This window comes from Stegostoma tigrinum, chromosome 29 (genome assembly GCF_030684315.1).
Source record: "Stegostoma tigrinum isolate sSteTig4 chromosome 29, sSteTig4.hap1, whole genome shotgun sequence".
Classification (NCBI taxonomy): Eukaryota; Metazoa; Chordata; class Chondrichthyes; order Orectolobiformes; family Stegostomatidae; genus Stegostoma; species Stegostoma tigrinum.
The window spans coordinates 26,104,308-26,120,579 of NC_081382.1; the positions used below are offsets into that span (position 1 = coordinate 26,104,308).

A 16,272-nucleotide genomic window follows, 5' to 3' on the forward strand; every position below is an offset into this window, starting at 1 on the left:
GGGTCCTGTTGGACTGTTGCAGGTTCGCTGCTGCGGACATTTACTGCCTGCAGGAATTCCCCGGAGGAGGTTTTTACGATGTGACCTTCAGGAGTGCCAAGCTTTGCGAGCACTTCCTGGAGGTTTTCAAGGAGAAAGGAGGTGAGGGCCCCCTCTCTGTATTGACCGCCGTCCCGCTGTTTGTGATGCCAGAGCAGAGGAGCCGTATGGTGACTCTACACATGTACAACCCGCATGTGCCAGCAGTTGATGTCCTGACCTTCCTTGGAAGGTACGTGAAGGTGGAAGGGGACCTAACTGACATCATGGACCCCTTTGGCATCTGGACCAATAAGAGGCAGGTCAAGGTGATGCTGAGGATGGGCGCGGACGGGAACGTCGTACACCCACCGTCCAGCTTCGCGATCGGCGGGAGCAAGGGCTATCTGACCTACGCAGGGCAACCTAAAGTCTGCCATGCTTGTGGTAGGTCAGGTCACGTGGCGGCCAACTGCAAAGCCACCATCTGCAGGAACTGCAGGGAGGAGGGACACCTTGCAAAGGATTGCCCACAAGAGAAAAGCTGCAACCTTCGCGGGGAAGCGGGCCACCTCTATAGGGCATGCCCGCGGCGGGGAACCACCTACGCCCTGGTCGCTGGCAGGGGCAATGCGGGGCCAGCCCCCCCGGAGGAGAGGAAGGCACCAGGGTCCTGCAAGGACCCCACTAGTGTGCAGGAGGGGCAGGTCGTGCAGGAGGGCCCAAGGCCAGCACAGCGCCCCTGCAGGCTCCGCACCCCACCAACAACCCGGAGTCGATGGAGGCGGCGACAGGCGACCCAGGGGAGTGGACGACAGTCCGGAAAGTGAGGAGGAAGGTCCGTTGGCGGGCCCAGGAACTGCAACCATCATCAGGTGGGAAGAGGCAGCTACGGGGGGCTATAAGAGGCCCTCTGACGAGGGGGGATTCGGAGAGGGCCCGCCTGAAGCAGAAGTTAAAGATCTCCAGGGAGAAGGAAAGCAGCACCACGCTTCCAGGTGACGGGAGGCGTCCTGAGGCTCCCTCCGACACCCAGTCACGTGCCGCTGGGGCACTGGAGGGCCCCTCGGAACTTCCAGGCAGGAAGGAGGAAACAGCGCGTCCCCAGCCTGACCCAGAGCCGGACCCTCCTGCCTCCGTACCCCCGATGGGGGGGATGGCACCCGGAAGGCAGCACGGACGGTTTCCTCAGCCCGGAGAGCGTCCAGCAGTTAGCCCGGGCAATGGGCATGAAGGGACAGATGGAGGGGCTGGATCTTGGACTTGGGGAGGGTACTGCGGTCACTGCCCACAATGGGGGTACGAGTTGCGAGCATTAATGTGTGCAGTGTCAAGTCCACCGCAAGATGTGTATCCACGTTGGCCTACCTGACCACCATCAAGGCGGACCTCCTGTTTCTGCATGAGTGCGGGATACCGCACCTCAGCAGGTACGGGAAATGGTCCGGCGCCTGGACCTGTGGGACTTCGATCTGGTCGGGGGGTAACGACTGTCGCTCCTCTGGCCTGGCTATTCTGCTGCGGGGGTGCGACTTCACCATCTCTCAAGTTCAGGAGGTGGTGGGGGGGGGGTGCCTCCTAGTGGCTGACGTCACCTACAGGAACGCTCCCCTGAGACTGATCAACGTGTACCCCCTAGCGGTACGGAGTGAGCGGTTGGCAGTCCTGCAGCAGCTTCCACCCCTGCTGGCTACGTCCAGGCCGGTCATCCTGGGTGGAGACTTCAACTGCATCATCGATTTAGATGGAAGATCCGGCGTGGGGACAGCGGGTAGGGGGAAGTCAACTGGACGTCACGTCCAGATTCCTGATGGGCACAGTGAAGGACGCCAAGCTGCTCGACGTCTTCAGCACCCTGAAGATGGAGCGTAGTGGAGATACACCTGGTCGCGGCCAGACGGGTCTATTCGCTCAAGGATAGACTTCCTGTTTGTGTCACGGGCGTTCTCGGTCAGGTCCACCGGCGTCGAGCCGGTGTTCTTCTCTGACCACTGCTTCCTGCTGGCCGACTGTCACTTACAGGACGACCAGCTGGCCGGCAGGGGGACGTGGAAGCTCAACACGACTCTGTTGACCCCAGAGAACGTCGAGGAGCTTAAGAGGGAGTACGCCGGTTGGAGAACCGTGAAACCCCTCTTTGGAGTCTCCGGGCGACTGGTGGGAGACGGTGAAGGAGAACATCAAGAGGTTCTTTGTCCTCAAGGGTGTTCGGAAGGTGAGAGAGAGGCAGGGAAAGCTGTCGCGACTCCAGAAAAGGGTGCAGAACCTGCTCCTTCTGCAGTTGATGGGGGTCTATGTCACTGAGGACCTCCGCGAAGTGAGGGGCCAGCAAGCCTCGCTCTTCGCCGCGGAGGCCTCAAGGATAATCTTCCGGTCCAGGGTCCGCTCTGTGGAGCAGGACGAGGCGTGCTCGCGTTTCTTCTTTCAGAAGGTGCACAGAGAGAGCTCTGTGCCTAGCCGGCTGAAGGAGGACGACGGCTCGGTGACGTCATCTCGGCCCGACATTTTGAGGACCAGCAGATCCTTCTATGCCGGACTGTATGACACGAAGCCCACCGACAGCACGGCCTCCGAGTCGTTCCTGTCGTCTATCACGGAGGTCTTAGACGACGGCACGAAGGAGTGGCTGGACCGGCTGATATCCCCGGACGAGCTGACCAGAGCCCTCAAGTCCTTGGAGAGGAATGAGACTCACGGGAGCGACCGCCTACCGGTCGAGCTGTATTCCGCTCTGTGGGACCTGGTCGGCCAGGACCTGCTGGGGGTGTACGATAGTGCGCTTCGGGCAGGGGAAATGTGCAAGTCCATGAGGAAGGACATCATCACCCTCATTTACAAGGGGAAGGGGGAGAGGGAAGAAATTAAGAATTGGCGTCCCATTTCACTATTGAACGTGGACTACAAAATCCTGGCCAAGGTCATAGCCAACCGGGTCAGGTCTGTCCTGGAGTCGGTGATTCACCCTGACCAAACCTGTGCTGTGCCGGGCAGGAAGATCGCTGAGAGCCTCGCGCTCATCAAGGATACGATCGCCTACGTACAGGACAGGCGGGTGGACACCTGCCTCGTCAGCCTGGAGCAGTAGAAGGCCTTCGACAGTGTCTCTCATGCTTACATGAGGGACGTCCTCGCCAAATTGGGGTTCGGGGAGGGCATGCGCAATTGGACCCGGCTGCTCTACACCAACATCGTTAGCACAGTCTCGATCAACGGGTGGGAATCAGACAGTTTTCCCGTCAGATCTGGAGTCAGGCAGGGCTGCCCGCTCTCTCCTGCCTTGTTCGTGTGCTGCATACAGCCCTTCGCCGCATCCATCAGGAAGGACGTGAGCCTGTAGGGCGTGACTATCCCAGGCAGCGGAGGCCTTCAGGTCAAGACCTCCCTGTACATGGACGACGTCGCCGTCTTCTGCACCGATCGTCGGTCAGTGAGTAGGCTGTTGGACATCTGCGGCCAGTTTGAACTGGCCTCGGGTGCCAAAGTCAATAGGGGTAAGAGCGAGGCCATGTTCTTTGGCAAACTGGGACGACCGCTCCTTCATTCCCTTCACCGTCAGGACAGACTACCTGAAGGTGCTGGGTGTTTGGTTTGTTGGAGCTGGGGTGTGCACTAAGTCTTGGGAGGAGCGTATCACCAAACTGAAGCAGAAGCTGGGCAGGTGGACGCTCCGGTCCCTCTCCATCGCGGGTAAGAACCTGGTTGGCAGGTGTGAGGGTCTTTCGGTACTGTTGTATGTGGCACAGGCCTGGCCTATTCCCTGGACCTGCGCCACTGCGGTCACCCGGGCCATCTTCCACTTCATTTGGGGGTCGAGGATGGACCGGGTCTGCAGGGACACCATGTACAAAGACCTGGAAAATGGGGGAAGGGCGTACTGAACGCCACCCTCGCCCTGATGGCTACCTTTGTGTGCGGCTGCATCAAGCTGTGCATAGGTCCTCAGCATGCAAACACCAAGTGTCACTACTTACTGAGGTTCTACCTGTCCCCGGTGTTGCGAAGGATGGGCCTGGCCTCATTGCCGCTCCGAGTAGTTGGACCGTCCTGTACCACCTGTCCTTCGTGGAGAAATTTTTGAAAGGAAACACCTTTGACCACAAGGCCATCAGGCAGTGGTCAGCACATAGCATCCTCGAGACCCTTCGGGAAAAGTAGTGGGTGGATCCCGTCGTGTGGTTCCCCACGCAGACTGCCAAAGTCGTTTGGCAGAATACCTCATCGCCAGAACTTTCCAACAAGCACAAGGACATTGCCAGTGAGATCCTTTATGCATGCCCAGAATCTCTGCGCCACCACATGCTACCCTCAAGGTGGCTGCGGGGAGGACAGATCACCTCCTTCTGGAGTGTGCCTATGCGCAGGTTGTCTGGAGGGGGATGCAGTGGTATTTGTCGAGGTTCATCCCAAGCAGCTCCGTGACACGGGACTCCGTGCTGTATGGGTTGTTTCCCGGGACGCACACCGAGACCAACATCAACTGCACCTGGAGCACCATCAATGCGGTGAAAGACGCTCTTTGGTCTGCCCGCAACTTGCTGGTCTGCCAGCTGAAAGAACTGACCCCGACCGAGTGTTGCAGGCTGGCGCACTCCAAGGTCCAGGACTACGTGCTGAGGACGCGCTAAAGCTTGGGGCAGCCGCCCCCAAGGCGCGGTGGGGAAAGACCACCGTATGAAACCCCTCGTCCAGAATAGAAAAAAGGGCCCTATCTGGTAACTGGGCCCAGCCGGCGCCTTCCCCAACTGGTCAGGGGGCCAATTGGGACTGTGAGGGGTGACGACTGCCAGGGTATTTTCTTTGTTTTGTTTTTTTTTCTTCTTTGTTTGTTTTTTTTCCTTTAGTTGGTGTACGTACCCCCTGGGTAACCTGGAGCGGCTTGCATGACTGGGTAGGTGTATAAATGTTTTATTTTTTGTACATCTTATGAATAAAGTATATTTTTTCAAATAAAAAAAAGTGACGAAACGTCTGAAAACTAACCTTCCAGTTCAGCGAGCAAACTCACATCCAGAACCTCAACCTGAGCTACAAATCTTCTCAAAACTCTTTCCTATCTGTGTATTCGTCCAAATACCTTATAAATGTTGTTAATGTACCTTCCTATGGCAGCTCATTCCATATGTGTACCACCCTCTGTGTTAAAAAGTTTAAGCCACATGCTATCTTTGAAATGAGATTTGAACTTCCTGTTCAAAAATAGCGTCTCTTTTAAAAAGAAGAATTCACTTTCACAGAATTAAGACCAAAATCTATTATTATAGCTTTTAGTTCATTTGTCTCCACATAAATATTATTTGTTCCATTGAATGGTCACGTGAAATATCAACAGTTGGTTCATTTTCTCCTTGAATACCACGATCTGCCATGATATTCGAGTCATCAGGTGAAGGTGAGATTGAGAAGCCTCTCTGCCAGTAAGTTTTATTTAAGGCAAAGTTGCATTATTATTTAAGTAGTTTATGTTGCAAATAAAGTATAACAGTGATGTATGTACCCCTGAATTACATATCTCTAACTTAGTGTGTGTTTTTACATTGATTATGTGGACCTCTTGATTATCCAGAATATTTGATCAATTGGCAAACACCTGGTCCCACAGGTGCCAATTAATAAAACATCTGCTATAAGATGTTATAAATCTATACCACTCTCATGCTTGATACAGACTACTGCCTCTGTACACTGGTGGTGGAGGGAGTGAATGTTTAAGATGGTGTGTGGAGTGCTGATCAAATGAATTACTTTGTCGTGGATGGTGTTAAGCTTCTCTAGTGTTGTTGGAGCTGCACTCATCCAAGCAGATGAAGAGAAGCTCTGATGAAGAATCATCTGAACTTGAAATGTTAGCTTGCTCCCTCTCCATGGATGCTGCCTGACCTGCTGTGATCACCAGCATTTGTCATAACATTGACTTGTCACTTATCAATGTTGAATTGGTTTTGAGTAGTTAGAAGCAACATTCCCTCTAAAGTTTGTGGCTACATTCGTATGCAGCCACTCCAGTGTTCCACACACGGTGATCGGTGTCCGTATGTCGATCACAGCATTGATTTCCAGAAGTCACTATGGTTTAGGGGCCTTGAAGGCCCGCACAGCCACTAAGGTAAGTAGAGGAAATTCTAGTTAGGAGGGGAGTTACTTGTCACACAATTCATAACCTCTGATCTCCTATTGTGGCAATAATATTTATACAAATAGTCCAGTTCAGTTTCTGGTTGATGAGAACCCCAGGATAGCTATGGTCAGAATTTCAATCGATAGTTGTGCAGCTGAATGTCAACCAGACAGTGACAGCTCTATCAATAGGGCTGAAAACTGTGCAATTATCATTGAATATTCCTGCTTCCGACTTTACTGTAGAGAAAGCCTAAGTGATGCACTGTTGAAGATTGTTGAGCCTAGGACATTACTGGAAGAAATGAATCAGGATGCGCCCACCTATCTGCTGCTTCCACCTCATTGGCCAATCCCCACCACTACCTACCTGCTATTACCATCCCACCTACCTTTCCCAGCCCAGCACCCCCCCCCCCCCCACTATTTATTTCAGAACCCCTTCCCCTCCCCCATTTCTGAAGAAGGATCCCAACCTGAAAAATCAGCTTTCCTGCTCCTCTCGTGATGTCTGGCCTGCTGCATTCCTCCAGCTCCATACTGCGTTACCTCAGACTTCATCAGTCAGCAGTTCTTATTGTCACGTCAGGGTAATATTGTTGAACTTAGATAATCAGCCTACAACAACTTTAACCATCTCTTTTTGTGCCTGGTCTAACTTCAGCCAGGGAGAAGCTTTCTCCCACTCCCATTGTCATCAATTTTGCCTGGGTCCCTCAATTACAGACCCGGCCAATTGCTGGTTTGATATCAAGAGCATTCATTCTTGCTTCACCTGTGTAGTTCAGCTCTTCTGTCCACGTGTAGAGCAAGGCTGTAATGAAGTCTGGAGCTCAGTCTCTCAGATGGAGCCAAAAAGGAGCATAAATGAGCCAAGTTAGTCTTGAGCAAATGCAGATTGACAGTGCTGTGAATATCATTTCCTCTCCTTTGTTATAATTGGGAGTTGACTAACGAGGCTGTAATTGACTGCTTTAGACTTGATATGCTTTTTCTAGACAAGACATACATGCTCAAATTTTCCACATTGCCAGGTTTAGCTGTATTGGAACAGTTTGATGAGGGGAGTGGCTAGTTCTAGAGCACATAATTTAGTTTTACAGCTGGTTATTGTCAGGGCTACAGACTTTGTATCTAGCGCCTTCAGCTGTTTCTTAATATCTCAAAGCAAAGTGTTTGAAGACTGGTATTTGTGATACTGAGACCTCAGGAGGGGGGTGCAAAGTGCGGTGGGGACCAAAATGAATCACTCACTCACTTAGCACTTCAGGGTGAAGACTTTGCAAATATTATTTTTGATTTCGTACTTGCTTAACTCTCACATCATGAATGACGGGAATGTTTTCAAGAGCTTCCTCCTGAAAGTTGTCCAACTGTCCATTACCATTTACAACTGGATCTGTCAGAACTGCAGAGCTTTGATCTAGTCTGCTGGTTATGGGATCATTTAGGGTCTGTCAAAAGCTTGCTACTTCTACTGTTTGTAGTATTATAGCTTCACCAAGTGGGCACCTCATTTTTGATGTACCTAAATACTGCTCCTAGCATACTATATGTCTGCTCATTCACTAGTTTGCCTTGAAGCGTCAGCTTTAATCTGTAAAAACAGTAAATTTGGTTTCATTGTCTGTGTTTTTCATTAAAAAAGTGCAGCTTCTGAAGAAATGCTTTCTGCATAAGACTAAACATTGTTGTGGTTTTTTGTAATAAAAATAAAAAAAACTTTAATTAATGACAGAAGAATAAGTTGAGTATCATGAAAACGCCCTATCCCTATGATTCTTACCATCTTCACCACAGACATATGAAAACAAGCTAAAAATAGAATTTTATGGCAAAATTATATTTTAATATTCATTGTGCCAATTTGAAAACCCATCATTTTGGTTTGAGTGTAGCATTGGATTATATAAAATGGAAAAATGCCAGTTAAATGTTGGTCAGGCAGCAAAACTTCAGAACATTCAGGCAGGTATAATTTGCATCCACTTCACCTTTGCAGCACTCGCAAAGCTTGTGATTTCAAATAAACCTGTTGGATTATAACCTGGGATAATGGGAACTGCAGATGCTGGAGATTCCAAGATAATAAAATGTGAGGCTGGATGAACACAGCAGGCCAAGCAGCATCTCAGGAGCACAAAAGCTGACGTTTCGGGCCTAGACCCTTCATCAGAGAGGGGGATGGGGGGAGGGAACTGGAATAAATAGGGAGAGAGGGGGAGGCGGACCGAAGATGGAGAGTAAAGAAGATAGGTGGAGAGGTAGGGAGGGGATAGGTCAGTCCAGGGAAGACGGACAGGTCAAGGAGGTGGGATGAGGTTAGTAGGATTATAACCTGGTATTGTTTGACTTCCAGTATTAGCAGGACTTAGTAGGAAATTTTCTTTCCCTTTATAGAACCAGTTAGATTCTTCGGTAACATGTGTGCACAGCTTGGAACCGCTCAAGCCAACAGTCTTTAAAGTTGCCATTAAGAACAAGTATGACATTAAAGCACATCAAAACCCATCTCTTAAACAGCCTCCTCATTCTTCTCAACTAAATTTAGGTAAAGTAACAGCATGGTAAGTGATCAATGTAGTCAACCTATTTTGTGAAAATGAAATGTAAAACTCTTTAGGTATAATCCATGGTATAACACTGGGGAGAATTTTTGAATTTAAGTATTTTATTGACAGATTCATGACTCAAACTTTTATCATGCAACTTTCTGCTCTTCACCTCATTAATTAAGCAACTGGGCTGTAAGGGCCCTTTCTCAGGGAATCACAAGGCAGGAGAGACAGAAATTCCTACTACTACGACTTTCCATCATCATTTACATTTCTGTTGACTATATATAAAGGCCAGCTGCACACTACTAAAGACACTGCAAGTAGGAATAGTCATAGATTCGTATCATACAGAAGAGGCCCTTCAGCTTATCAAGTCTGTACTGTCAAAAATATGTTACAACCTACATTCATCCTTCCCACAGTGTCATAACTTTCAAGTCCATAGGCCCCAAATGCTCATCCAAGTACCTTTTAAAAGTCTGAGATTTCCTGCCTCAACTACCCTCCCAAGCAGTGTATTCCAGACCTCCACTACCCTCTGGGTGATAAAGTTTTTCGTCAAATCCACTCTAAACCTCCTGTCTTTCACTTTAAAATTTATGGCCCCTTGTTGTTGACTTTTCAACAAAGGGGACCAGCTGCTTTCCATTCATTCTGTCCACGTCCCTCAATCTTGCACATCTCCTTCAGGGTCCCCCTTCAATTTTTGCTCCAAAAGAAAACAACCCAAGTTGAGCCACCCTCTTTATAGCTGAAGTGCTGCATCCCAGACAACATCCTGGTGATTCTGTTGATTACAATCACATTCTTCCTCTGCTGTGATAATGGGAACGGCAGATGCTGGAGAATCCAAGGTAACAAAGGGTGAGGCTAGATGAACACAGCAGGCCAAGCAGCATCTCAGGAGCACAAAAGCTGATGTTTCAGGCCTAGACCCTTCATCAGAGAGGGTTCTGGAATAAATAGGGAGAGGGGGAGGCGGACTGAAGATGAAGAGAAAAGAAGATAGGTGGAGAGGAGAGTATAGATGGGGAGGTAGGGAGGGGATAGGTCAGTCCACAGAAGACAGACAGCTTCACATTTTGTTATCTTCCTGTACTTTGGTGACCAGAGGAGAGGAAAACTTGCTCCCTTCTTCACAGACAGGGTCCTGTAGTCGCTAGTAGACAGCCTGGTGGAAAAGGAGAGCAATCCTTCTTACTGCTGCAGGAGGCCAAGCCATTTGACCAAGATAGTCTTGACCCACGTTGCAATCCAAACAATGTTGGAGTCAGTGGGTGAACCCTGGAAAGCCAATTTGAAGAATATGGAAGCAGGCAGCCAAGTAAATGTAAGTGAGTAACTGCTAAGAAAGCAAGCTAAGAGTCACAAGATTCATCTTCTGTGGTGATGTCTGTGTCTTGACACACAAAGTTATCTGGCAGAATCACACAAGGTGCAGATGTCTGAGCTCCAAAGTTGCTCTTTTAAAATGCATCCATGGAATGTAAGCCCTGCTCGGCCAGCATTTATTGGCCATTCATAATTGCCCATAGGGATGTTAAGAGTCAAAACTGCATTACTGTAGGCCTTTAGTCTCATGTCGGCCAGACCAACCAGAAGGGGGTAGCAAATTTCCTTTCGGAAAGGATATTAGTGAACAAGATGAATTTTTACACTCATCGTATGTGGTTACATGGTCGCCAAATCGGCCAGGTTTTATTCCATATTATTTCATTGAATTCAAGTCTCACCATTTTCATTCTAGGCTTCACAATTATTTCCCCAGGACATTAGTCTGTCTTTCTGGATTACAGTGACATTACTTTTGAAATAAGGCAGTGACAAAGTGTTCAAGTGTTGAAAGGTGTTGATTTGGCCTGAGAAAGTATCACGATGCACTGAGGCTGGTGTTTGTAAATGCCAATTTGCATGGGACAGATGGTCAATGAGGATGGTGGCCATGACACATCAGGGACTTGGCTGTAAAGGAATAGTTTGGCTGATGGACAGAACAGGTATTAAAAGAGCTGCCGCCACTGGATACCCAAGATAACAAAGTGTGAAGCTGGATAAACACAGCAGGCCAAGCAGCATCTCAGGAGCACAAAAGCTGATATTTCGGGCCCAGACCCTTCGGGGGCGGGGGGGGGGGGGGGGGGGGGGGGCAGGGATGGGGAGAGGGTTCTGGAATAGATAGGCAGAGAGGGGGAGGCGGACCAAAGATGGATAGAGAAGATAGGTGGAGAGGAGAGCAGGGGATAGGTCAGTCCAGGGAAGATGGACATGTCAAGGAGGCGGGATGATGTTAGTAGGTAAGAAATGGAGGTGCGGCTTGAGGTGGGAGGAAGGGATGGGTGAAGGGAAGAACAGGTTAGGGAGGTGGGGACAAGCTGGGCTGATTTTGGGATGCAGTGGTGGAAGGGGAGCTTTTGAAGCTTGTGAAGTCCATGTTGATACCATTGGGCTGCAGGGTTCCCAAGCGGAATATGAGTTGCTGTTCCTGCAACCTTCAGGTGGGACTTCACAAGCTTCAAAATCTCCCCTTCCCCCACTGCATCCCAAAACCAGCCCAGCTTGTCCCTGCTTCCCTAACCTGTTCTTCCTCTCACCTATTTCTTCCACCTCAAGCGGCACCTCCATTTCCTATCGACTAACTTCATCCCACCTTGACCTGTCCATCTTCCCTGGACTGACCTATCTCCTACCTACCTCCCCACCTATCTTCTTCTCTCCATCTTCGGTCTGCCTCCCCCTCTCTCCCTATTTATTCCAGAACCCTCTCCCCATCCCCCCCCCCCTCTGGAGGGGGGTCTAGGCCCGAAATGTCAGCTAAATTCTTGGAGAATGTGAGGAAAATTGAAAGTACCATTTAAAGAGAAATGGTTTTAATGACCTGCAAATTAACAGAAATAACGTACTGACCATGCAGTTTCAAGGTTTTGAAATCATCATTTAAGGCTGAGGAAGATAATCTCAAACATTTTCTCAATGGTGAACTTCTGAATTTTTCATTCTCCCTACATTTTCTCACTTTTCTTGCCATTGCCTACACCAAAACAGAAAGAGGAGAATTTCAGTTAATTTTGTGGGGTTAGAGTAATCTAGGATATCGTAAGTGATTGCCCTATTTATTTGTTCATTCCTGAAATCTTCAGGCACATGTCCATCACCAAATAATGTGATCTTTCCGTAGTTCCAGATAACCCTGTAAGTAAAAGATTATTACTGACTAGATAAGCAACCACGAACAGCTTAGACATGTTATATGGTGCTAGATGAACAATTTACAGAATTGCTTGCATGCCCTCCAGCTTGGCAAACCTACACTTTTACTGATAACAGCATGGAACTGGAGGAACATAGCAAGACAGGCAGCAGAGGAGCAGGGAAGTTGACATTTCAGTTCAGGACCTGAAATGTCAACTTTTCTGCCATTTTAGTGCTGCTTGGCCTGCTGCGATCCTCCAGTTCTACACTGTTAGCCTGACTCAAGCGTCTGCAGTTTTTGCTACCTCTACACTTTTACTGCCTGTCTGTAAGTCAGTGAGAAATAGGAAAATGGCAATGACCAAGCCACCTAGAATAAAAACTCATGAATATAATACATGATTGGGTTAAAAACAATGCATCGACCATGTGAGAAGAGTTACCTCACACATCACCAGGGTAATGCAAAAGTAAAACTCTTTGGTTTAAGCAAATTTGATCACAGTTAGTATAACCTTTATTTACATATTCAAAACCAAAAACAGACCATTTCAGGACAATGGGGAAATCGCTTAAACAGATTAACAATGAAGATGATTTCACTTAAGGATATCTTTTCAGGAACCAAATATTAAAGGCAGGTAAAGGGGTGTGTCAAAAAATTGCATTCACATTAAACAGGTACAATTGTTGGCTGGATTCTATAAAAGGTTCTGTCCACGTAGGGATCAATCTTTGTTGAACTTTGGGGCTGGAAGGGTCGGATGGGAGGGAATACTTCTAACTTGTTTGATTTTCATATAGTTAGTTTGCTTTTCTTGGGTAAAAGTCTAACAATTGCTGGGGGAAAGAATGAAGGGCTTACACTCTGCAAGCTTCCCAAAAGAGGACTGATATTGCATTTTTTTCTAATCTCAAATTGGCATACATTCTCTATGCATTTTATATTTGCATGTGATTTTTCCTTCTTCAAAGTAATGGTATGAGAACTGGATGGTTAGGTATCGACTAACTTGGCATATCCACTGCTAACAAAGCTTGCCAAATCACATGCCAGTCATCTTAGGTGCTGACTGGCAGGAATTTTGGTGAATTACAGCCCTGACAGTGAGGTCCCAGCTCACCAAAGTGTGCTGCCAGTAAGACACTGGTAACTTCTGGATTCTATAAACTGAGTGAAGTCTACACCTCAGAAAATCTAATGCCAAGATGATAGGTCTGTTTCTTTTTCTCACAAGGTACAGGTCACAGAGAGAGACAGAGACAAATCAGGGGAATCAGAAGCAAGAGCAGTGCAGTTGCTTTCAGAGGCTACCTCATATTCCCTTACCAATGCCTCCAGATTTGAGTAAATGGAGTTCTTCCCTTCTAAAACGCACAGAACTTTGCCTTGGCTACACAGTTGAGAAACCAGCCACTTGGGAAATTTCTCAGGAAATTGAAGTCCTTAATGGACTATTAAATCAATCATTAACAGCCTCAATTGTTGGTGTGTCAAGAAAATCCCCAATGAACCTTCGTACCCAGCACTTAGTGAGGTGCCAAGAAGGAAGCAGGTATCTTTCCAGGGCCAACTCATCCAATTTGCTCCCTTTCTCACCACTTCTGCAGGATGGGAAATTGAACAACATTTGTTGGGAAGGATTGCTGTGTCTCAGTGATGGCTGCACCCTCTTGGAAACAATAACAATAGGAGTGCATTCTGTTTTCTAGCAAGTATTTATAAGTGTTCGTAACTTAACGGTACTTACTTGTCAAGTTTCTTTCTGCTTTAAAGTGACTGAAACATGGAAACATGTACAGTTAAATCTAAATCAAGAAATGTAAAAACAAAAATCACTGACACTCTCCAACAATTGATGACACTTGTTTTTGTGCATGAAATCATGAATTGGTAGAGATTATATTTATTTTCACAGGGACAAATAAAACACAAAAGATAGGTTTATTGGGTTACCATCGAGTTGCTTTTGCACCTGGTTAACAGTGGCATTGGTGGCAGTTTTAAAGCAAGTATGTACATTTAACCACAGATGAATACAACTTACCTCTGTTGGAAGGCAACATATGATTTTTAAAACCTGATAAATAATTTCTATCCATTTGTTTTAATTATAAGGGGTAATGCAAATTCCATGTCAGCATCAATAAAGAAGCAATGTACACTAACAACAGAATCTCGAAGATACCTTTCCAGATCAACAAATCCAAAAGACAAAATGCCAGTTGAGAGTATGTTTTATATTACAGGTAATACCACCAATGTAACATTTATTTTAAAAGTCTATTTGCCAGAAAGTGTGGTTACCATGGGAATCATGCTTTAAGTTAGATTTTATTAATTCATACATTTAACTAAATGTTGAATTTTCTACACAGTGGCTGTAATGACAAAGTTTCTTTTAATAAAGATTCAAGCCCTGTTTAGGCTTAAATCCCTTGAACGAATATGGTAGAGCAGTAAAGTTGTCTGCTGCAAATTATTCCCAGAATTCAGATTACAAAAATCCATGTTCTGAATGTCTCAATTATATTGGATTTTGTTTTTCTTCAATGCACAAGCTGTAAGAATGAACAAGTATATGCTTGCCTAATAGTCACCGGTTGGATTCCTTCGATCCGAATGGGACAGTCTATATGCTTCACCTCAAAAAGAAACATTTTAATAGAGATTTTCTCTTTCTTGCTTTTGTTCTGCTTGGCCATGTCTCCCAAACCCCCAACTTCCAAATGCGGAACATGCAATGAAGTAAGGCTTCTGGATCAAATAAGTAGCAGAACTGTTCATGCCATAACCTATATTCACCCAAGAATGAATCTGAAATCAATATTTAAAAGTTTAGCTGATGAACTAGAAAAACTTATTCAGCAGATTATTGATGAACAGTATATTGTGTATGTATAATCATTCAAAACTATGTTGAAGTCAATTAATGTGGTTTTAAATAAATAAGGTGAGTAAAGAGTGGCCCTGAACAGTGTACTGCGCATTCCATCTCAGGCAACCAGCTTGTAACTGATGTCCACTTCAAGCCCACCGACTCCCACAGCTACCTAGAATACACCTCCTCCCACCCACCCTCCTGCAAAAATTCCATCCCCTATTCCCAATTCCTCCGCCTCCGCCGCATCTGCTCCCACGACAAGACATTCCACTCCCGCACATCCCAGATGTCCAAGTTCTTTAAGGACCGCAACTTTCCCCCCACGGTGATCGAGAACGCCCTTGACCGCGTCTCCCGCATTTCCCGCGACACATCCCTCACACCCCGCCCCCGCCACAACCGCCCCAAGAGGATCCCCCTCGTTCTCACACACCACCCTACCAACCTCCGGATACAACGCATTATCCTCCGACACTTCCGCCATTTACAATCCGACCCCACCACCCAAGACATTTTTCCATCCCCTCCCCTGTCTGCTTTCCGGAGAGACCACTCTCTCCGCGACTCCCTTGTTCGCTCCACACTGCCCTCCAACCCCACCACACCCGGCACCTTCCCCTGCAACCGCAGGAAATGCTACACTTGCCCCCACACCTCCTCCCTCACCCCCATCCCAGGCCCCAAGATGACATTCCACATCAAGCAGAGGTTCACCTGCACATCTACCAATGTGGTATACTGCATCCACTGTACCCGGTGCGGCTTCCTCTACATTGGGGAAACCAAGCGGAGGCTTGGGGACCGCTTTGCAGAACACCTCCGCTCAGTTCGCAAAAAACAACTGCACCTCCCAGTCGCAAACCATTTCCACTCCCCCTCCCATTCTCTTGATGACATGTCCATCATGGGCCTCCTGCACTGCCACAATGATGCCACCCGAAGGTTGCAGGAACAGCAACTCATATTCCGCCTGGGAACCCTGCAGCCATATGGTATCAATGTGGACTTCACCAGTTTCAAAATCTCCCCTTCCCCTACTGCATCCCTCAACCAGCCCAGTTCGTCCCCTCCCCCCACTGCACCACACAACCAGCCCAGCTCTTCCCCCCCACCCACTGCATCCCAAAACCAGTCCAACCGGTCTCTGCCTCCCTAACCGGTTCTTCCTCTCACCCATCCCTTCCTCCCACCCCAAGCCGCACCCCCCGCTACCTACTAACCTCATCCCACCTCCTTGACCTGTCCGTCTTCCCTGGACTGACCTATCCCCTCCCTACCTCCCCACCTACACTCTCTCCACCTATCTTCTTTACTCTCCATCTTCGGTCCGCCTCCCCCTCTCTCCCTATTTATTCCAGTTCCCTCCCCCCATCCCCCTCTCTGATGAAGGGTCTAGGCCCGAAACGTCAGCTTTTGTGCTCCTGAGATGCTGCTTGGCCTGCTGTGTTCATCCAGCCTCACATTTTATTATCTTGGAATCTCCAGCATCTGCAGTCCCCATTATCTCT

General features: G+C 47.9%; 1 protein-coding gene across 1 annotated transcript in view; it reads left to right on the top strand.

Moving 5' to 3' along the window:
• Positions 1-16,272, top strand: part of LOC125465474 (uncharacterized) — a 39,684-nt gene that overhangs the window by 7,654 nt on the left and 15,758 nt on the right. Inside the window, exons 2-3 of the mRNA XM_048559064.1 lie at positions 8,533-8,699; positions 13,999-14,129. Of these exons, the coding sequence (XP_048415021.1) occupies positions 8,533-8,699; positions 13,999-14,129 (298 nt within the window). The remainder of the gene's footprint in view (positions 1-8,532; positions 8,700-13,998; positions 14,130-16,272) is intronic.